Source organism: Saccopteryx bilineata, chromosome 6, assembly GCF_036850765.1.
Source record: "Saccopteryx bilineata isolate mSacBil1 chromosome 6, mSacBil1_pri_phased_curated, whole genome shotgun sequence".
Taxonomy (NCBI): Eukaryota; Metazoa; Chordata; class Mammalia; order Chiroptera; family Emballonuridae; genus Saccopteryx; species Saccopteryx bilineata.
In genome coordinates, this window is record NC_089495.1 from 201685148 (window position 1) to 201706592 (window position 21445).

General features: G+C 54.1%; 1 protein-coding gene across 11 annotated transcripts in view; it reads right to left on the minus strand.

Annotated features, from left to right (window-relative positions):
- Positions 1-2028: 2028 nt before the first annotated feature.
- Positions 2029-21445, minus strand: part of EPB41L1 (erythrocyte membrane protein band 4.1 like 1) — a 162713-nt gene continuing 143296 nt past the window's right edge. For 7 of the 11 annotated variants that reach the window (XM_066234033.1, XM_066234036.1, XM_066234037.1 and 4 more), the window contains 7 exons: positions 20501-20602; positions 18235-18315; positions 13089-13175; positions 12210-12293; positions 10099-10179; positions 9652-9768; positions 2029-5481 (listed from right to left, as the gene is read on the minus strand). In XM_066234033.1, coding sequence (XP_066090130.1) covers positions 5473-5481; positions 9652-9768; positions 10099-10179; positions 12210-12293; positions 13089-13175; positions 18235-18315; positions 20501-20602 — 561 coding nt within the window. In that variant the 3' untranslated portion in view covers positions 2029-5472. The remainder of the gene's footprint in view (positions 5482-9651; positions 9769-10098; positions 10180-12209; positions 12294-13088; positions 13176-18234; positions 18316-20500; positions 20603-21445) is intronic. The other 4 variants (XM_066234040.1, XM_066234042.1, XM_066234043.1 and 1 more) reach the window with 1 other exon arrangement.

Sequence of the window (21445 nt, forward strand, 5' to 3'; positions counted from 1 at the left end):
TGACAGCTGGACACACCAATCTGTCTCAGTCAAAATTCATCTCTTCATGGTTACAGACTAGACTGAGCCCTGCAGTCATGGTTAATCACAGTGGGCTGCTGCAGGATTCACCGGAGATGGCCTCCATCACAGTCATGCATGCCAATCTCAGCCTGTAATGTCAGTTCCATTTCCTGCATGAAGGAGCTCAGCTCTCTCCTCGCCCCTCCCTCTTCCCAGTCTTAGGTGCTGAGATTTGTGGTCTGGTCTCTGCGCTTCCTGTTCCAGCTGGGCTCACCATCTTCTCAGAGAGTCCCCGGCACTGAATTATGGGCACAGAAGCTGTAGGTGGCGGCCTGGGAATCCTACCTTGTGGGTCGCATGTCCATCCAGATCAGGCTTCTCAACTGTGGTACTATTGCCATGTGGGGCCAGATGGTTCTTCATTGTGGGATGCCCTGTGCACTGTAGAATATTCAACAGCATCCCTGGCCTCCACCCACTAGATTCCAATAGCACCTCTCTGTTGTGGTAACCAACAATGTCTCCAGACATTGCCAAATATTCCCTGAGGGGTAAAATACCCCCCCCCCATGTTGAGACACTTGTGCAGAGGACACAAGCTTGGGTTATTCCCAAGCAGCAAAGAGAATGACCCTATACTAATGGGAGATGGAGACATAGAGCCAAGGTGTGTGGAGACCCAATGTTTGCAAACTAAGCCCTTTTGCTGAACCCCAAAGGTGACAAATAGGCTAAAGAAAACCTAAAGGAAAGATTCAGGAAAGATGTCGCAAAGCTCCGGGAAGTAATTGCCTCTGGCAGCAGACAGGAGTCTGCAGAGGCTGAAGAATTGCTTTTCCCTGCATAGCATTTCGTATCATTTAATGAATTACCTTTAAAAAGAAAAGAAACGGTATTAGTATTTGAAATTATAGGCAAGTGTTTGGAATCTAAGTTTTAAAAAGTATTTAGAATGGTATGTACAAGGTAACTTCAACCCTGGAAAAATACATGTACGTGGAAAGTGGGGAAGAAAACGCACCAAATTATTAGCAGTAGTTCTTGCTTGTGAAATTTTGGCAACAAAGAAAGGTGATCTGGGGTAAGTCACTTAGTAGAATGAAAAGGAAAGTGCTGGTACCTGCACCTCAGGTGGTCCAGGGACTAGTTTAAGTTTTACATGGATTACGGGTTTTAAATTTTAATATGTTTGCATTTATTTTTATGAAGACCTTTCTTTGGCAAGTGACACTAGTTTTCCAATTGCGGAATCTAGTATCCTTTTTAATAAACTTGGTGGGGTTTTTGAGCCAATTAAAAAAAATGGTAAGTCAATAAAGAGACAGGCAGTACGGGTGGGGAGATGGTGGGCATGGTGAAGGTGGTGGGCAGAGGCTGAAGTCGGGGGTTGCTGACCACATTATCCATAGGCTCCCCTGGAGGGGGCTGCAGAAAGAGACCCAGATGGAGTCTGCTCTTAGTTCAGGAAGAGGTGGGATCATGCTGTCCCTCCACACACCAAGCCCCTCTGTGTCCTCCTGGGGCCCACATGCTTTCCAGTCTTGCCAAGCATGCTCTCGCCCAAGTGCTTCACCTTACTATTTATTTCCTTCATTCAGCTCCAAATATCCCCAGAGAAGCTACGATGGCCACCTTATTTAAGGTGGTCTTCTTCAGTGACTGGCCCTGCCCACTGTGTGCACTTCCTTCCTGGTGCTGATCACGGGGGAATTGTCTCTGACTGCTCATCTGTTTTGTTGTATGTTTCCTCCTCTAGCCTGTGAGTTCCTGGAGGGCAGGGCCTTCGTCTTACTTGTTTGTCGTTGTACCTGCAAAGCCTGATGCAAGACCTGGGCCACATTCGGAGCTGCGAATATTTGTTGAATGAAAGTGTTCTAGGTTGGGATCTCTCCACTCCAGCTTTAGCCCTTCTCGCAATGCCAAGTTGTACTGGTAGTCAAGGGGAGGGAGAGAGGATAGAGGACAGAGAGCGGGGAGAGAGAGAGAGAGAAAGAGAGCAAGAGAGAGAGATGCACCGAGGCAGCGTGTGGTTCAGCATCAAACACATTTATTTCACTTTTATTGAGTATACAAGAACAGAGAGCACACGCATACAGCACGGAGCACTGAGGTGGGGACAGCGGGGGCCAGAGAGGAGAGAGGGGTGTGAATAAAAAGGAACAGAACAGCTTTGCAGTTGGTTGGTAAGGTGCTTTTGGGGAAAAAAAAAAAAAAAGTTAGAGTGATGTTGCTCATGCAATTCCAGGCCAGTCTTGGAATGTGCTCGCAGGAATCAAAACCTGAAACAGGTCCTGGCACTTCCTGTTCCCTCAGGTGGAAAAAATCCTGAGAAGGCAAAATAAAACGAAAATCTGTAGGATGGCAGAACGGAAAAAGCCCCTGAGAGCATCTGGTTTACCCTCGCCGTCTTACAGGCACGGAAACTGAGGCCCCAAGGAGGGCACAGGACTAGCTCCGTGTCACATGGGGAGTTAGGCGCTGAGCCGGGATGGCCCCCGGCCCTCTGGGACTTTCCCACTATGCTACATGGTGTCGTGGGTGGAGAGGCAGCACAGAAAAGATGAGAAATATAAAAAAGAAAAGAGGAAAACTAGGTTGAAGACAGACAAGACAGACTCTATATTCTTTGTGCAGAGGAGGATGGGGAGGAAACCGTGCCCTAGATTTTAGTGTGGCAGCTCCCCTCCCCCCCACCCCCCGTGGCACTGCCCGACTCCCCGTGGAAGGGAGGTCAGAGCACCTGTGGGACAGAGGTCCCCACAAACCCTGGCTGGCCCATGAGCTCAGCCTGGTTACCTCCACCCCTCCACTGAAGCCGTGCACCCCGGGTCTGTAGACAGGGATAGAGGCCAGGAGAAGCAGTCTCCCTCTGAGGAGTGTTCGGGGTGCCTGGTTGCGGCAAAGATGGGGAACCTGAGCCAAATTCTGGGGGGCCCAGAGAGGGTGGAGCCCCTCCAGCCTTTGGCCCAGAAAGAGTGGAAACTCTCAGGTTGAGAAGGGTGACAAGAAGGTTCTGCGGCTTCTTTACAGCAACGTGAAAAGAAGCCGGGGCATGGAAAGTCTGCTGTCATATGCAGGGGGAACCGGGGTGGACCACCGCCCTGCTCCAGGGGTGTGTGGCTGACTCGGCCATCTGCTCCCCAGGTTCGGGGCTCCCTGCACCCCTCTCCATCCCATTTTCCCCACAGACTTATGCTATTCTGCTTCCTTGTTCTGCCTCAGGTCAGCATCAACTAAGCAGCTAAGCACAGTGCCCTTGGGGTAACTGATGAGGAAGCCTGGGCCCTCTGGAGCCTGGATGACGCGCAGTCATTGGAGAATGTGGAAATGCTCTCAGAGGGGCCAGCCATCGTTGGAAATGTAAGGCTGGTTGGTTCAGGGGGGCCCCTCCCCCATTCTCTCTCTCTCTCTCTCTCTCTCTCTCAGTCCCAGAATAGTGCCTGGTATAGTAGGCATTCAATTATTTGTGGAATGAATTTATCGACTTTTAGGAACAGGATTAGGGAGGGGGGTAAGAGGGACTGAGAAATGCAAGTGCAGTGGGGACACACGCCCTCAGGAGGGGACGCACTAGGCTCAGGGAAGCAGCTTGGGGCAGAAAAGCCCCGGGAAAGCCCCGTGTGCCAGAGGTCAATGCCAAGCTTCCGATGGGATTTTCCCAAGGGCTTCTGTGGTCTCGAGGCAATTTCTGGGATGCGGAGGGCACAGGCTCAAGAGCTCAGAAGCTGACTGGAGGGGAGGTCTCCAGAGCCAGGCTCTTACACGTGATGGAGACGTTGAGCAGCACCATCTTTCACCCCCAGCGGGTCCTGGGGCAGGCCACGCCCTCGGGAATGCACTTTTGACCAATCAGGGCCTACCCTGTCTCTACCGTGGCTGTCTTGGCCCAGCAAGAAGAGAATGAAGCAGACAGAATACGGAGGTGGGAAAGGAAAAGACAGAGCCGGGAATCTGCAGACAGCCAGCTTAAAGCCACCGTCCTCCGCAGTGGTGAAGGGCATCGCCTCCCAAGGGATGGTGCGTCAGCCATCATGATTAGGTCACGGAAAGGCAAGACGTGGCAAAAAATTTAAAAAAAAAAAAGAGGACTGAAAATGAGGCAAGCCCCCTAAGGTGGGAGGGGACTGAGCCAGGGAATCTGCAGCAAACTCCTAACTCTGGACCCCACATCTGAGCACATGCCAGGCACCGGCTGCTACTGCCCAGGGAAGAAGGCATCTCGGACTACTACATCTGCGTGGCTTCCTCCTTGCCTAACTCTTGCCTCTCCAGTTGGGGACCCCACGCCTCCCCACCGATCAACCAACAACAAACACCACACACGGTATTACTACACCGAACTGTCAGCTCCCACTGCGAAGAGTGGCCGTAGCCAGAGTCCAGGCCTCCTCCGCGGCACGGCCGGTTCAGTGAGATCGATCTAGGAACCTCGAGATACATCAATCACAGTCAGATAATTATAACTTTAAAATGTCAGCTTCATACTCACCAGCACGGTTTATTTTTAATATTTGTTTCCCGTTTATATGTAATATACATAACTTAAAAGCACATCCGTACAAATCTCCTACAAGCTGCACCTTTCATCATGAGAACCCATAAACGTGACACTGTCTCCTTTCCCTTCCTGCGGCTCGGGGGTTTCTGCACTGGCTTCCTTTCCTTGCTCTCGTCTGAAAGGCGAGTCCTCTGCAGTGGCCCTGACTCAGCAGGGCCAGGACGCAGAAGTCCGGAGAGAGGGAGGAGGGGCCTGGGACAGAAAATGACGGACGAGAGGTGTGAGGGGGAGGGAAAGCGGAAGAAAGGAAGGTGGATTCGGCAGCCCAGTGTCAAGACCCAGAAAGGAATAATCCAGTGTTCCTCCTCCTTCCCAAGCGGGGAATTTTCTCTCCTTCTCGGAAAAATGGTTGACAGTGCGCGTCTTGCTGCTGCTGCGCCTCATCCTGCTTTGCCGCAGGGGGGTTTTCCTTTGCACTGAAGTGGCCAACAGCCGCCGCAGGACCAAGGCGACGTCCATCCGCTGGCTGGATGTCACACGCGGGCAGTGCTGTCCGGCCCGCGACGTCGTCGTGGTCTGGCTCGCTTGCGTCGTTCCGCAGGGCTTTGAAGGGGGACAGCAAGGGATTGTTGGCATTATCATTTCTTTCCTTTCCTGAAAAAAATCCCACCAGTTCTTCAATTTGTCTGCAAAGAAAATGTAGGTGTTCTGATGTTGGTTGTTGCTGTCGACCGACTGCTCGGCCAGCCTCAGAAGCAGTGCAAGGATGCAGTGTTTCCTGTATATATATCTATATCTATATATATCTATATATATATATATATGCTTTTCCTTTCCCAGTCTCCCATCGGGGACAGTACGGCGCAGCTGGGATGTCGGTGTTGAGGCGGAGGATCCAGAATAGAAGGCCCCTTCTTAAAAGGTTCTCTGGCTCGGGTTGGACCAGAAACGCCAGCATCTCTTCACAGAGGTCAGGATTCCTGGAGCCAGAGTTGTGGGGGGTGGGGGGTGGGGGGAGAACACAAAGGAAGGAAGAGGACAAGAAAAGTTAGTAATTTTTTGTCATTCATCTTTAAATACCTAGCAAGAGGTCACTTTTAGCTAGCCTTGATCGTATGTCCTTTGTTACGGCTCAGGAAGACAGGGAGACTTGTCTAAAAGCAGACAGCTCGAAAGCGGCAGCTGAGAACTGAACCCACATCTGTCTGACTCCAAAGCCCGTATGTGTCTGCTCGTCTGTTTCCAGGAAGGTGGTATCACCTACTTGGGCTTGAAAAGTTGTCCAAGGTTCCTTTAACAGTGAGAAGCTACTAGCACACTTGCTTCAGCGTTTCCTCCTATCTCTCAGTTCTAAGAAACGTATGGTCGCGATTAACAGATGTCCATCTGTCTGTTTTTTCCTTTCTGTTCTCCATGAGCCTGTGGCGCCTTGGTGCTTTAAAGAAACTAGAAACTGGAGGCCCTGGACGGTTGGCTCAGCGGTAGAGCATCAGCCCGGTGTGTGAAAGTCCCAGGTTTGATTCCCAGTTAGGGCACACAGGAGAAACGCCCATCTGCTTCTCCACTCTTCCCCCACTCCTTTCTCTCTGTCTCTCTCTTCCCCTCACACAGCCAAGGCTACTTTGGAGCAAAGTTGGCCCGGGCACTGAGGATGGCTCCATAGCCTCTGCCTCAGGTACTACAATGGCTCCGGTTACAACAGAGCAACACCCCAGATGGGCAGAGCATCGCCCCCTGGTGGGCATGCTGGGTGGATCCCGGTTGGGCGCATGCATGAGTCTGTCTCTCTGCCTCCTGCTTCCCACTTCAGAAAAAAAATACAAAAAAAAAAAAGTGGAAAGTAGAAACTGGATCCCAACACAGGTTTGACTCCAAATTGTGGCGGTGAAGGGTGCGGGCTCTGTGATCCCGAGTCCGAAGTTCAGATCCCACTCTGCGGACCTGCTAGCTCTGGGCAGGTTTCTTAACCTCTTTATATCTCAGCTGCTTCCTCTGTAAAATGGGTCCTGCCTCCCGCAGTTACCAGGATTCAAAACAAGGATCAGCATATAGCAGGTGCTAAATATACTGCTCACACAAATTAAGGGATATTTCAAAATGAATATGAAGCGATAAAAAAAATAAGCATTTGATTTTTGGTTTTTTTTTTCTTCTTCTTCTTTTTTTTTTTTTTGGTATTTTTCTGAAGTTGGAAACGGGAAGAGACAGTCAGACAGACTCCCGCATGCGCCCGACCGGGATCCACCCGGCACGCCCACCAGGGGCGACGCTCTGCCCACCAGGGAGCGATGCTCTGCTCCTCCGGGGGGGTGGCTCTGCCGCGACCAGAGCCACTCTAGCGCCTGGGGCAGAGGCCAAGGAGCCATCCCCAGCGCCCGGGCCATCTTTGCTCCAATGGAGCCTTAGCTGCGGGAGGGGAAGAGAGAGACAGAGAGGAAGGGGGGGGGGTGGAGAAGCAAATGGGCGCTTCTCCTGTGTGCCCTGGCTGGGAATCGAACCCGGGTCCCCCGCACGCCAGGCCGACGCTCTACCGCTGAGCCAACCGGCCAGGGCTTGATTTTTGTTTTTTATTAAACAAGAACATCAGAAAAGCAAGCACCAAGTCAAAGACAGTTGTTTGATTATGCAAATGAGATGCAAAACCAACCTTTATTTCACTGGTGAAAATCCATTCTACAAAAGGCTGAAAGTACTGGAGTATCTGCACGTACCCTGACCCCTTAATTTTTGTGAGCAGTGTAAGACTGGCTGTTCTCGTGATTGCTGTTGTTGTGGCTGTGACCCCAGGCTATTCTGAACTCCTGGAGAGCAAGGACTGTCTTTTACTTTATCCCTGTCTTTCCAGTGCCTGTCACTATGCCCAGCACGCAGCAACTGCCCAAGCCTGTTGAACAGGTGGCAGCTCCTTCCTGCCTCTTTTCACGCCCAGACGGGCAAGTGCTAATCAAGTCACATCAACGCCTGAGGCGGAAAAGCTGAGGCCCGGGTTCAATGACTTAGCGTGTGGGTTAGAACCCTTGGCTCCCGCTTGGGAACAGGTCAACTGACAAGGCGACCTTTACAGAAGGGTGCAAGGAAGGGAGAAGGCGTGCCTGGTAGGACAATGGCATCAAAGAAAGGACTAAAAGGGGGGTGAGGAGGAGGGAGGGAGGGAAGGAGGGGGAGGCGAGGTGGGCAGACCTGGAAGACTGCGTGGGTGGGGGGGGGGCAGGCCAGGGAGCCCGGGACAGGAGCTCTGCGAGGCCAGGGCACACGGGAGGCAGAAGCCCGGGGGGCTGGCTGGGCATGCCCCGGGAAAGATGAGGAGGAGTGAGACAGGGAGTGGGTGCAGACATCCTAGGAAAACACAGGACAGAAGCTCTAGGAAAGCACAGAAACAGCCGGAGGACCGTCCGGAAAGGGGGCTGGCCCCTTCTGTTCATTGTGCAGAGGAGGAAACAGTCTCCCCGAGGGAAGACGCTGACCAGCGGTCACACATGCAGTCAGCGGAGTGGCCGGGGTTGGAGCCCGGGCCCCGGACTCCCAGCGCAGAGTTCTCTGTGCCAGTGGCTCCTCCACTGGGCTGCACAGACTTCCCCAGGGCCAAGGCGTGAATACAGGTGCCCAGGTCCTGCCCCAGGGCTTCTAAATCAGTCCTACACTGGGCTGCACAGACTTCCCCAGGGCCAAGGCGTGAATACAGGTGCCCAGGTCCTGCCCCAGGGCTTCTAAATCAGTCCTACACTGGGCTGCACAGACTTCCCCAGGGCCAAGGCGTGAATACCGGTGCCCAGGTCCTGCCCCAGGACTTCTAAATCAGTCCTACACTGGGCTACACACAGACTTCCCCAGGGCCAAGGCGTGAATACAGGTGCCCAGGTCCTGCCCCAGGGCTTCTAAATCAGTCCTCCACTGGGCTGCACAGACGTCCTCAGTACCAAGGCGTGAATACCGGTGCCCAGGTCCTGCCCCAGGGCTTCTAAATCAGTCCTCCACTGGGCTGCACAGACTTCCCCAGGGCCAAGGCATGAATACCGGTGCCCAGGTCCTGCCCCAGGGCTTCTAAATCAGTCCTACACTGGGCTGCACAGACTTCCCCAGGGCCAAGGCATGAATACCGGTGCCCAGGTCCTGCCCCAGGGCTTCTAAATCAGTCCTACACTGGGCTGCACAGACTTCTCCAGGGCCAAGGCGTGAATACAGGTGCCCAGGTCCTGCCCCAGGGCTTCTAAATCAGTCCTCCACTGGGCTGCACAGACTTCCCCAGGACCAAGGCGTGAATACCGGTGCCCAGGTCCTGCCCCAGGGCTTCTAAATCAGTCCTACACTGGGCTGCACAGACGTCCTCAGTACCAAGGCGTGAATACCGGTGCCCAGGTCCTGCCCCAGGGCTTCTAAATCAGTCCTCCACTGGGCTGCACAGACTTCCCCAGGGCCAAGGCATGAATACCGGTGCCCAGGTCCTGCCCCAGGGCTTCTAAATCAGTCCTCCACTGGGCTGCACAGACTTCCCCAGGGCCAAGGCATGAATACCGGTGCCCAGGTCCTGCCCCAGGGCTTCTAAATCAGACGCCACGGCCACGGTGGGCTAGCACCTGTACTTGCGTGGTACTGCTGGCTCAGCACCAGCTTGGCAAGTGACCCCCCGACCCCCACCTGCCCGCCGCTCTGAGATCTGGGGGACGGACAGCAATATTCACTGGGCAGCTGAGGAGACCGAAGTGACAGGTGCCTGCACGGAAGTCTGAGGGAAGCTGGGGGTGGGGGGCTCTCCCTACGACCTGCGCGCATGTCTGGACCAGCGCTGTCAACAGAAGTAGAACGAGAGCCGCGCAGGGAATTTTCAGTCATCGTCTAAATCTTCTAGAATTCTCTAGGTAAGTAGGAATTTTTATTTTCTAAATTGAAATCCTAAAATTTTTATTAAAAGCAGTAAAAAGCAGGGGAAATTAATTTTTAATATTTTATCTAATCCAGGGTACCCAAACATTATCATTTCAACATGTAATCAATATAAAAATCATTGAGATACTTCACATTTTTTAAAATATTAAATCAAAGCTGGGCCAGAGACCAAGCCAGAGGGTGGGTTCTCCGCCGGAAACGACACTCAGGGGACCTGGCCACAGTTCCCCCCTCGCTCAGGGGCTGCCAAGCCGCCTGAGCCTCACCTGTGGCTTCTTGTCCCTCTCCTCCGGGGATGGGTCTGTTTCTCTGTATACGACAGCTTTGGTTACCAGCATGTCAGGGTGCTGAAGTTTGGCCTCCTTGATTGCCAAAGCCAGGGCCTGGGGGAAAAGAACAGCAAAGTGAGGAACCACAGAACATCAACGGCGAGAGAGGCCACGAGAACCAACAGGCCGCTCAGTGCGGAGCTGGAGAAATGGAGGCCCGGGGAGGGGCAGTGGTCAAAGAGAGGAGAAGCCTAGAGCTTGGGCCTTCTGGCGCCTCCTGGCTCCCATGCAATGCCCCTTCCTTGGGGACCCCTTGTCCGGACAGGATGGACAGGAAATGGGCATCGTCTCCACCCACAAGGGCAACCATCCCTGGGTAACCCCATTCGGTGGGGGCTGGGGGCCAGGCAGTGCCCCTGGGGGTAACGCTCCTTATTCCCGTACCTGGTCTTGGTCAACATCTTCGTCCCCAGTAATAATGATTCGCTTCTCGATCCTCGTCTCAGAAAACCCTCCTTTCACAGTCTGCAGAAGAAGGGGAAAGGTCAGCCTGGGGTCCTGCTGGCCCAGCAGCGGTGACAGGGGACCTAGCCAAAGTCTCCCTCAAGGGCACAGCTGGCACCAGCGGTCACCTGAATCCTGGCTCCCTCCGATGGCTCCTCTTCTGATTTGGGGACTTCAGACTGCAGATCCTGGCTGGTGGCCACTACTCCCCCAACCACCAAACTGTCCCCTCTAGATCTTCTGAGCCCAGATCAAATGCTATCCCCGACCCGGGCTGGCGAGCCGTCCACCGTCCTGCCTCGGTACCTGCCGAATGCCAAATCCGTATCTCTTCCAGTTCTGGGTCTTTCTGCCCTTGGCCGACCTTTTGTGTGGAATCTGGCCTTGCTCACTAGGCTGGGGCTCTTGGGGACAGGGGCTGTCTTTTGTTCATCTCTGCATCCTTTCCTCCCTCACTTCCCTATCCAGCCTGTCCTGGGCAGGTGCTAAATGCAGATTTGTTGAATGAACACATGAATGAAATGTGAATGGTGACACGGTTCTACCTTGAATGACTTCAAACAACAGTATGAGAGAAATATCAAAGATACTGGTGACCACCACGGTTTCCTGAAGGGGCCAGGATGGGTGTAAGTTTAGAAGTAAAAACGGGGTGGGACTTAACTGCTTGTCATATTTAAGGAGGGCGGTGGCCGAGGGAGGACGCAGCTGGAGTCAGGAGAGGTCAGAGAGAAGAGGGGGCTCTGTATTCAGAGGGGTGTGTGATGGGAAACCTTCCCATAAAGCTTTCAGGGAAGTCAGCATTGTCTAGGGCTTGTGGTGAGAGTGGGTGCTTTCTGGGGGCTGTGCAGAGGTGCTGAGTCCTACACAGGCGGGGGCAGGGCTGGGACAGTGTGCACAGGGCCAGTGCCACCTACCAGACTTCTTGGGATGGCTTAGCAGAAACTGCAAACTCAACCTGGCTCTCTGGCATCTCTCCTCCAGGCCTCCATCCCTGGCCTGGAACTCGTCCTGCCTCCCCTCGGCCACTGGGGCATGGGCACGCCAGCCTGTCCTCAGCCCTCTGTCCTCAGCCCTCTGTCCCCAGCCCTCTGTCCTCAGCCCTCTGTCCCCAGCCCTCTGTCCCCAGCTCTCTGTCCTCAGCCCTCTGTCCTCAGCCCTCTGTCCTCCTCGGCCAAGTCACGGCTGATGCATCCAGAATGCCTCCCTCCTTGGCCCCTCCTCTTCCTTCCTCCACTCTGCTTCCCGCCCTGGCCCAGGCCCCCCAGCGTAGTCTCTCCATCACTCTCTCTCCTTCCTCCCATCCGCCTCCTGTCCTGATGGACCTAAACCCTTGTTCTTACACCCCTTTCCCCAGCTCACTCCCCAGTTACAAAACTGACGGCTTTCCGATGGCTCTCAGACCCGGGCCCTCCACCGTCACATCTGTCCTGGAATTGGTCATGTTTGCCTCTGTTCTGCTTCCCCCGGCCCCGGGGCAGCCTGACTTCCCGCTTACGTCCCTCCCTCCGTGCTGACTCTTGCTGGCCGAGGCCACTGCTCCTGTTTCCCCAACATGCATGGCTTGCAGCCCCTCCAACAGCCCCTCGCACGGAGTGACATTTGCGCAGTGCATGAACAAGCAAGCACACGGTTCCTGCCCCTGTCGTCTACATCGCAGAGCACACCTGCCTCCGCCTCCTCCCCCCTCACAAGTCCCCGCCTGGCTTTCCAAGACCCTGTGCAAACCTAGAAGACCCTTCCTCACTCTTTGAGCCTTCCTTACACTGCCCCTTCAAAATCCCCCCAGCACTTAAGGTCTACAAGACACAAATGCTATTGTCCACAGTTACTTCCAAGGAGATGGTCTCATCCCCCAAGCCTGGCCATCACTGTTGAAGAAGAGGTTGGTGGCCCAGGACGAACCGTAACACAGAACAAAGCTCACGGCCATCCAGAAACCGGAAATGCCACGGATCTTCTCTGTCCAGATTACAAGGCCGAGCCACGACAACGACCTTCCCGAGCCCCAGAGCCAGGCTGGGGGCGTTCGGCACCCTGCTGCTACTCACTTTGGTAACATGGGTGGTGGTGGAGGTGGAGAGGGTTTCCGCGGTGGCGCCGTAGGTGCTGGTGAGGACATCTTTCCCGATGATCTGCAGAATATAACCACCCCGCCCCCCGGGGACAGGTGAGGATGCTGGGCTCCACAGGGTGGGGTGCACCAGGGGGCGAGTGGGGGCGGGGGATTCCATGAAGGAAGCCAAGATCCTACAGATCACTAAATGTAAGAATTCAGGAATACTGGAATCTTCAGAATGCTAGACCCTTAAAATTCTCCAAGCCTGGAATCTAAGATTCCTAGAACCTGAGATTCCTAAGGCCCAGAGTTCTAACAAGACCCTAGAATTGAAGAATCCTGGCATCTCAGAAGAATGAACAGAGGGATCCAAGGTGGACCCAGAGCCCCCTCTCAGTCTCCCCCCCTGTCAGAGCCGGACCGTGTCCTCTCCAGGGCTAGATGATGAGAATGACCGATTGCGAGAATACAGGAGTTGCAGCAAGAGACAGACCCAGGCTCATGGGGCAGCTGCTGACAGAGCCAGGTCCAGAACCCAAGTCTCTGGACCCTGGTCCCCGGCTCCTCCCGGTCAGCAAGGAGAGCAGATGCCAGAGAGCTATCACATCACGAGCACCACCAAAGGGAGGAGCCGCCTCACCCCACACTGCCAACGTCCTGCTCAGCTGCTGGGGGAATGGAGGGCCATGGACGAGACTCTGGTGGGCACCAGGGAGCCCCGCAGGCCTCTGAAAACGATCCAGTTGCCTGGTGCCGCATTTAGAAGGGCAGCCTTCTGGGCTCCACGCTGCACTTGCTATGGGTCACCTGCGGACCCGGGTCCACACACCAGCGTGGAGCCCCCTAACCTGAGCTGGCCCTGCTCACTTACCGGAGAAAGAGAACGGATTTCCGTGGCCACCGTCTGTGGGCCTGGGATCGTGGCCGCTGCCCCCTTCCCGGACTTGAGACTGTTCTCCTGGGGAAACAACAGTGCTCAGAGGGCCAGGTCTCGGGTGGGCAGGCCCCCGGATGGCCGGAGCACGTGGGCCATGTAGCCCTCACGGCCACAAGGTTGAACAGAAGCAGAGAGCCGACGGCATCATTCAGCTCAGTCTCCATTCGCCCAGTCACACACTCACCCGCTCCTTCACTCAGCGAACATCTGCGGAGTGCCTGGCACAAGGGACACTGTGGTGAACAAGACATGGTGTTGCTCTCTGGAAGTACTAACCAGAGGGCTGAGACGCTCAGGCTCTCGTCCTGGCCCTGCCACGTTCTAGCCACGTGACCCGGGGCATAGCCACTTCCCCTCTATGGGCGTCACGAATGCACCTATAGAAAGGGACCCCTGCAGTGTAGGCTCATCAGTGGCAACGAATGTCCCACTCTGGTGGGGGATGTTGACAATGGGGGACACTCGGCGTGAGCAGGGACAGTGAAATCTCTGAGCCTTCCTCTCAGTCTAAAACTGCTCTAAAAAATAAAGTCTTATACAAACTTTTTTTTAAATGGGACCCCTCTCCCACTCCTACACAGACATTATGAGGCTAATAGAGGAGAAAGGGCTTTGCAAATGGAAATCTGTAGGATAAATACAGGAATATAGGCCAGCTATAAATAACATAATAACTACTATTTTCTGAGCACTTGATATGTACTAGATATCATCCTAAAGATGCATTATCTCATTTCATCCTCAGGACAAATCATTTTAACATTCCTGCTACACAGCTCAGAACCTGGAGGCACAGAGAATGTTAAGTGGCTTGTTCGAGTCTCCTGGCGAGTTAGCGATAGAGCCCCAATTTAGATCTCTGCTCGTCAGGCTCCAAGTCCAGCACGCTCCCCCACGACATCACTCTGCTCTCAGAATTCCTACCCGTGAGCCAGCTCTCCTGGTCCTGCACTGGGTTCTGAGGCCAGATAGTCCTGGAATCGGCCCCAGATGTACCGGCCCACATCTGGCAAGGGGCCTGGCTGCCCGACCCTACCTCCCAGTTTCTGCACCATCTCAGATCTAAGCCCTGTTGGTCCAGGAGCCCGGAGCTGTGTCCACTCTGCAGCTGCCCAAAGGGCTGATCCTGGCCCTGGTTTGCGCTTGGTGCTAGATCCGGACCTCTGCCCACCAGGGGGCGCATGAGGACAGAAGCCCTCCATCTGCCTCTGCCCTGCCTGCTCCCCATGTCTGCCTCCAGGGGCGGCTGTCAGTGACCCGGTCACCTGGCCCTCCATCCACAGCAACTCTGTCAGATAGAGTCCCAAAATGGCATTAGCGGCGGGCCTTCAAGGGACAGCCTTTTGGGTTCAACGCTTCCCTTCCTCGGGCTTAGGAAACCGACCGTAGCCACCTTGAGTCCTCCTCTGTCATGTCAGGCCCTTCTCCCCAAGCCTCTTGTCTGTCACGGCTTCCTCTGTCCCGGGCATAGCCTCACCTCCGCCTTTACACAGGAAACAGAGGCCACTAAGGGGGACACAGGTCGTTTAAAACAACCTGCTCCACCTGCCTCTCCTGTATCTCAGACGGGCGTCTGCTGAGCTGGGCGATGTCACCCTGTCCACTCTGGACCCTTCCTCCCGTGGACTCAGGGCTCTCCTCCTCGCAATCTTCTCTCTGGACCACTCAAGGCTTCCTCAAAGGCCTCTGTCTCCTATCCCTTTATCTGGTGCCCAGAACTTCCTGAACCCTAGACCTTTAAAACCAATTGCCTAACGGACGTTTTCCCGTGGAGATGTCTCACGGGTCCCATGGACTCATCAGGTCCAGAATGGAGTCCGCTGCCCCCTCGTGCTCCGGACACCTACCTACCTGCCACTAAAGAGCATCCCCTCCCTCCAGGGCTTCTTATCCTGGGGCTTCCCAGACTTGAGGGGCGCCCCCTGGAGGACCCGTGAGAGTACAGACTGCTGGGCCTCATCCGGGACTTTCTCCATCAGCCGGCCTGGAGTGGGCCCGAGAAGGAGCCTTTCTAACACGTTCCTGGGACCAGGCTTTGAGAACAGCTGGGCTAGTGGGCTGGCGACGCATTTCCTCCTGTTACCTGGACAGTCTATCGGTGACCAAATCCCGCATTCCCTCCTCCAGGCCTCCCTGAAGCCTGTCCCTCCTTGGCACCCACCTCTGGCCTGGCACCAGCCCCTAAAGCAGCTCCCTGCCTTTTCTCCCCTGGTCTCCCTGAGTGACACGTTGGCTAGGAGACACTGTTTCCTTCGGTGCCAGATACGCAGTGCCTGGCATGGCACTTCACACCCCGTGGGTGCTCAGTAAAGATTTACAGAAGGGAGGGAAGAAAGGGAGGAGGAGGGAAGGAAAGAAGAAAGGAGGGGGGAAGGAAGGAGGGGGGAGAGAAGAGAAGGAGGGAACATCAAGGGACCCATGCCCCAAGGGAAGGAAGTTTAGTTGCGGTCCTGCCCCATACAGGTTGCTAGAGAGTAATCTTTCTAAAACACCGAAACACATATTTTGACAACATCGAGCCCCTACTTAAAAAATTCCAGTGGTTCTCCATTGTGTCCAGATGAAGTCTGAACTTTCTTTGTGACACTCAAGGCCTTTCAAGCCCGGGCCCAGCCTTCTTTTCCAGCCTCTTCCCCGCCCCAGCTCCTCCCCATCACACTGGAGGCCTCGCTTCATGACCAAATGGCCTTTGCTGCTGTGCCCACTGGCTGGAGTAACCTCTCCTGTGACCGCACTTTGATTTATCCTTCGAGCGTAGCTCAGATGTCACCGCTTAGATAAAGCCTTTCCTGTCCCCTGTGGTATCACCCACACTCTTCTGCAGGAGCTCCCTGGGAAAGCATTGCGACACTGGTCCAAGAAGGCAGGAAAAAGACCTGCCTTCCTATGTACAGACCACTTCCTGTGCTGCCAAGCTCTCTCCTGCGGGCTCCACACAGACTAACTAACCTTAATTCATCCTCACATTGACCCTTTCGAGGGATGTGCTAGTAGGACCCCTCACCCCATTTTACAGAAGAGAAAACTGAGGTTGAAAGAGGTTCTGGGGCCCTGGCCGGTTGGCTCAGTGGTAGAGCATCGGCCTGGCGTGCAGGAGTCCCGGGTTCGATTCCCGGCCAGGGCACACAGGAGAATTACCCATCTGTGTCTCCACCTCTCCCCCTCTCCTTCCTGTCTCTCTCTTCCCCTCCCGCAGCTAAGGCTCCACTGGAGCAAAAGTTGGCCCGGGCGCTGAGAATGGCTCCATGGCCCCTGCCTCAGGTGCTAGAGTGGCCCTGGTTCCAACAGAACAACGCCCCAGATGGGCAGAGCATCGCCCCCTGGTGGGCATGCCAGGTAGATCCCGGTCGGGCGCATGCAGGAGTCTGTCTGACTGCCTCTCCGTTTCCAACTTCAGAAAAATACAAAAAATAAAAATAAAAAAGAAAGAGGTTCCAGTAACCTGCCCAAGGTCATCCAGCCAGAATGTGAGAGAGCGGGGCCTTGTTCACCACCGTGTGCCGGGGACCTAAACAGAGGGCACAGCACATTAAATGCACCCATAATTATTATTTGGATGGGTGAATTCTAGCAGGCACTATCTTTTCTTCAATTCTCTATCTCCATACTGGGAAGATATAGAGGCTAAAAAATGTTTTTGGAACAAATGAATGGATGGATGGGTGGATGGATGAGTATATGAATGATGTAACTGCCTGCTCGCCAGAGAACGAACTCGAATTTAGCCCTGTAAGCCCGATGCCATGAGGTGAGGAGTTGAGGGGAGAGGAAGAACTGAGTGACCGGAGAAAAGTGTGCAGGCTGGTAACTGATTTCGGTTTACTCGGCCCTGGCTGGGTTGCTCAGTAAATAGAGCACCGACCCAGGACATCAAGATCACAGGTTCGATCCCTGGTCAGGGCACTTGTGAGAAGCAATCAATGAGTGTACAACTAAATGGAACTAAGTGGAACAACGAATTGACTCCTCTCTCTCTCTTCTTCTTCTCCTCAACTTCCCCCCATCAATGGAAAAAAAATTTTTAAATATTTTTTTATTCAAAACTATATTAGTCTAACTATTATAATTCTCTACTTATGTGTATAGCAGGGGTTTGGCAAGAGAAAGCATTTTAAAACAATTTTTCAACAGCCCAGGCAATGAGCAAGAATAACCTCCCCAGCCCCCCCCCCCCCCCCCCCCCGCCTCAGCCCCGCCCCAGCCCCATGCGGCCAATGTTCACAACGGTCGGGATGGGGGCTTAGGGCAGAGTGGTTTGGTTGAGGTGGATAGCAGGGCTTCTGCAGTCAGAATGCCTGAGTGTGACCTGGCTCTACCACTTACTGGCTGTGTGCCCTCAGGTAAGTCACTTTACCTCTCTGAACGCCAGTTTCCTCATCTGTAAAAGGTAAAGAAAAGAAGCCCGTCCCCCTGACAGCTTTCGTGAAAACCTATGAGGGGATAGCCTGGCACCAAAACCCGTGTGCCGAATGCCATTTGTTTTGTGTCACTATTAAAGGACCCGATGTTACCAGACTCTCTCAAGAACCTGTGCACCAGGCGGAGCAGGGATTATCCCTGCTCATTTTACAGATGAGGACACCCGAGGCTAAGGACCCCCCTTCATGGGTCGGACAGCAAATAGGTAGGAGAACCACAGGGTCCCTCGGAAGACGGTCCAAAAATCCTGAGCTTCCAAGTTAGGGTCACTGCACGCCATCTACTGACCAAGGCAAGGAAGTGGCCGGAGACGCAGGAACCTGTGCAGTGGCCGCGAGCGCGGCTCCTCAGGAAGGACTTCCAGGCACAATCCCCAGGCGTTGCCAGGGATCAAACAGTACCACCCTCCCTTCACCCCTGCCGTGGCTGAGAAGGCCTGGATAACCGAGACCCAGGGAATCCATCTCTCACAATTTGGGAAACCGAGGCCTGACCAGACATCCTGCGGCAACTACGGTGCCAATTTGACTGTTATGTCCCAGGGTTGACGCAGGGACGGCAGGTGGGGACTTCCTGAAGCAGCTGCCGGTGTTAGTTTGTTATCTGGCCGTTTCTGGGGCGAGAGGGCTGGTCAGAGAGAGGTCTCCTGGGTCCTGCTTACCATGGTGGTTGATATGGTCTCCGTGGTGATGGAGGGAGCAGTTGCCAGGAATTCCTTCCCCCCTGGGGCAGATCCATCGACCTGCAGCCGGAGGAAGGGGTCATCAGAGGGGGACACAGAACGCCGGATACACCTGCAGCATCTGTCACCTGGACTCGTGGCATCCCTAGTCACAGAGTGACAGGCTGTGTGAGTGGCCAGGCCCTGGGGGACCGAGGGTGTCAACACCCAGACTGAACTACAGTCGGGGCCTCACAGGTCCTCTGGTTCATGTCAATCATCTTAGTTGATTGCCAAAGGAAAAATAATCCCCGATCTTTTTGACCCAATTCTATCCAAATTTCAATGCCTGTACCCTTGGATCTGATGACCCTGCTGCTAGGGATTCGCCCTTTGGGTCTAAACTTTGCCAAGAAGTACAGGCACGGAAGTGCGCCTGGCACTCCTTGTTAGCTGCAAGAAAGAAAGAACAAGCACAGGTCCATCGATAGAGACGAAGTGGAAAATCAGGGTCCACTCCTCAGTGGGACTCTGAAGAGTAAGGTGGGTCCACAGGCACCCGCAAAAAGGGATTATTAAGGTAGAGCGTCGGCCTGGTGTGCAGAAGTCCCGGGTTCGATTCCCGGCCAGGGCACACAGGAGAAGCACCCATCTGCCTCTCCACCCCTCCCCCTCTCCTTCCTCTCTGTCTCTCTCTTCCCCTCCTGCAGCGAGGCTCCATTGGAGCAAAGATGGCCCGGGCGCTGGGGATGGCTCCTTGGCCTCTGCCCCAGGCGCTAGAGTGGCTCTGGTCGCATCAGAGCGATGCCCCGGAGGGGCAGAGCATCGCCCCCTGGTGGGTGGAGCGTCGCCCCCTGGTGGGCGTGCTGGGTGGAACCCAGTCGGGCGCATGCGGGAGTCTGTTTGACTGTCTCTCCCCATTTCCAGCTTCAGGAAAAAAAAAAAAAAAAGGTAAGGTGGCCAGACCAGGCAGTGGCGCAGTGGATAGAGCATCGGACTGGGATGCAGAGGACCCAGGTTCGAGAGCCCGGGCTTGCCTGCTCAAGGCACATATGACAAGCAACCACTAGGAGTGGATGCTTTCCACTCCCCCCTTCTCGCTCTCTCCTCTCTCTAAAATCAATAAATCTCTCTCTCTCTCTCTCTCTCTCTCTCTCACACACACACACACACACACGCGATATGTATGTAAGGTATAAAAGAGAACAATCTCTTTTCTGTGAAAATTTTCAATACCTAGAGATGTAAGTATACATGTTGGTATATGCATACATATTTTTCTGGGAGGAATCACAAGAGAAATTCCATTTGGTTCTGTCTGAATCTCAAAATTGTGAGCATTTTGTTGTTTTGCTGTCAGTACGAATTACTGAGTTGTGGACTTTGGGGCCATATTTTGTTTTATGTATCTCTGTATGGAAACAAAACACGTGACTAAAACAAAACAGGCCAGGAGGGAGGGGCACGACACTTGAGATCACACAGCTCATCAGAACGCAAGAGTCTCGGCCTCCGCACTCGCGGGCTCACAGACCCCTGTGCCTGGGAGGAGAGGTCCTGGAAACGACAAGAGTTGCCCACGCTGTCTCGGTTTACGTCTCACTTCAGTTCTTAGGACAAAGACTGGTCTCTGGGGCCAGAAAGCAGGGAGAACCAAGACCCACGATCTCAATGCTCAAAGTGTGAAAACCACAAAGGGAGCTGAGGAACCACGTGTGTCAATTCATGACAGCCTTCTCCGGGGACCCCGTGCACGTCACTTCACTGAGAAAGTGATGCTGGGTCTCCTTTTTCCCATTGGACCACTCTCCCACTCTGACGTGAAGCCCCCACGCATAACAAGTGATCCGACGTGAGCCACTGTGACTGAAGCGGGCTTGGGATCTCACGCCTCCATTCCCAGGCAACCCCTGGGATACACCAAGAAATCTCTCTGACTCCTTCAAGCAACCTGGAAGCCAGAATCTGAACCACTAGCCACCGGTCCTTACCGCACTCCCAGGATAGGAGAGATATGATCATCCCCACTTAACCGATGGGGAAGTTGAGGCATTGAGAGGCGCAGTCTGCCCAAGGCAGGAGCCCATTCCAGCGCCCAGTCCCAGAGCTCAGGAAGGATAATAAAGCTCTCAAGAGCATCTGGGTGCGAACGAGGGCTCTAGAGGAGCCAAGGAGGACAGGGTCGGTCGAGGGGCTTGCTCATGGTGGGGCTCCCACCCCAAATGCCTAATACCTGTGCTCGGGGACACTGAAAGGCACAGGTTACCTGGCTGTCCACAGTGGTGACTCTGGTCTGCAGGACAGCCTCTGGCTCGATCTTCTTCCTGATGGCCAGGCTGCTGACAGTCATGGTTTCTGTCTTCACAGGCTGTAGAGAGATGGGGAAGAACACTCCGTGACTCAAGCCCCGGCACGACTACCGCTCACAGACAGCTGTGGTGGGTTATCTGGAAGGGTACACGGGTCGGGGCGAAAGAGCCATGGTATATGATGTGACAAACGGAGAGTCAGGACTACCAGCAGCACCTGCCTGTGACCCCAGAACCACACAACCTCACGGGGAGCCATATCCTGTATCTTAGGCTACCATTAAGAGAAGAACATCTACCATTCAATTAAAACGCCCTATGCCAGGCCCCATGCTAAGTATTTTCCCTGCAGACACGATGTCACTGAATCCTGGATCCAATGGTTATGCTACCACCTCATCTGAATTGTTCTTTTAAGCAGAAGTCACACACCTGGAGGCACCTGGGCACCAAGCAGGAGACAGAAACAGGGGCAGTGAAGTGGGCTTGTGGAGGGCCTGCGGCGAACCAGAAATAGAAAGCAGTGGGGCTCCACTCAGGTCTGACCACCTGCAGCTACGGCCCCCGACTGACCGCCTCATCTGAGTTTTTAAAAATGATCTCAAGAAATGTTATGCCATTTTTTTAACGATGTGGAAAAAAAAAAAAATCCCTGGATTTTATATTCAAGGTCCTGATTTTTAAATCAAGGTCAAAGAAAACATCTGCTAACCAGATCTGGCCCGAAGCACCAGTTTAGAGCCACTACTCTGAAAGTCGTCAGTTAGATGATCAGTCTCCTCTCCTCCGTCGGGCTAGTTCATGGCTATCCACACAGCAGGTAGTGACATACGTGAGCTGAATGAATGAATGAGAGCTAGCTTGTAATCTGGTTAGGAAGGGGGTAAGGGGATTCTTATAGA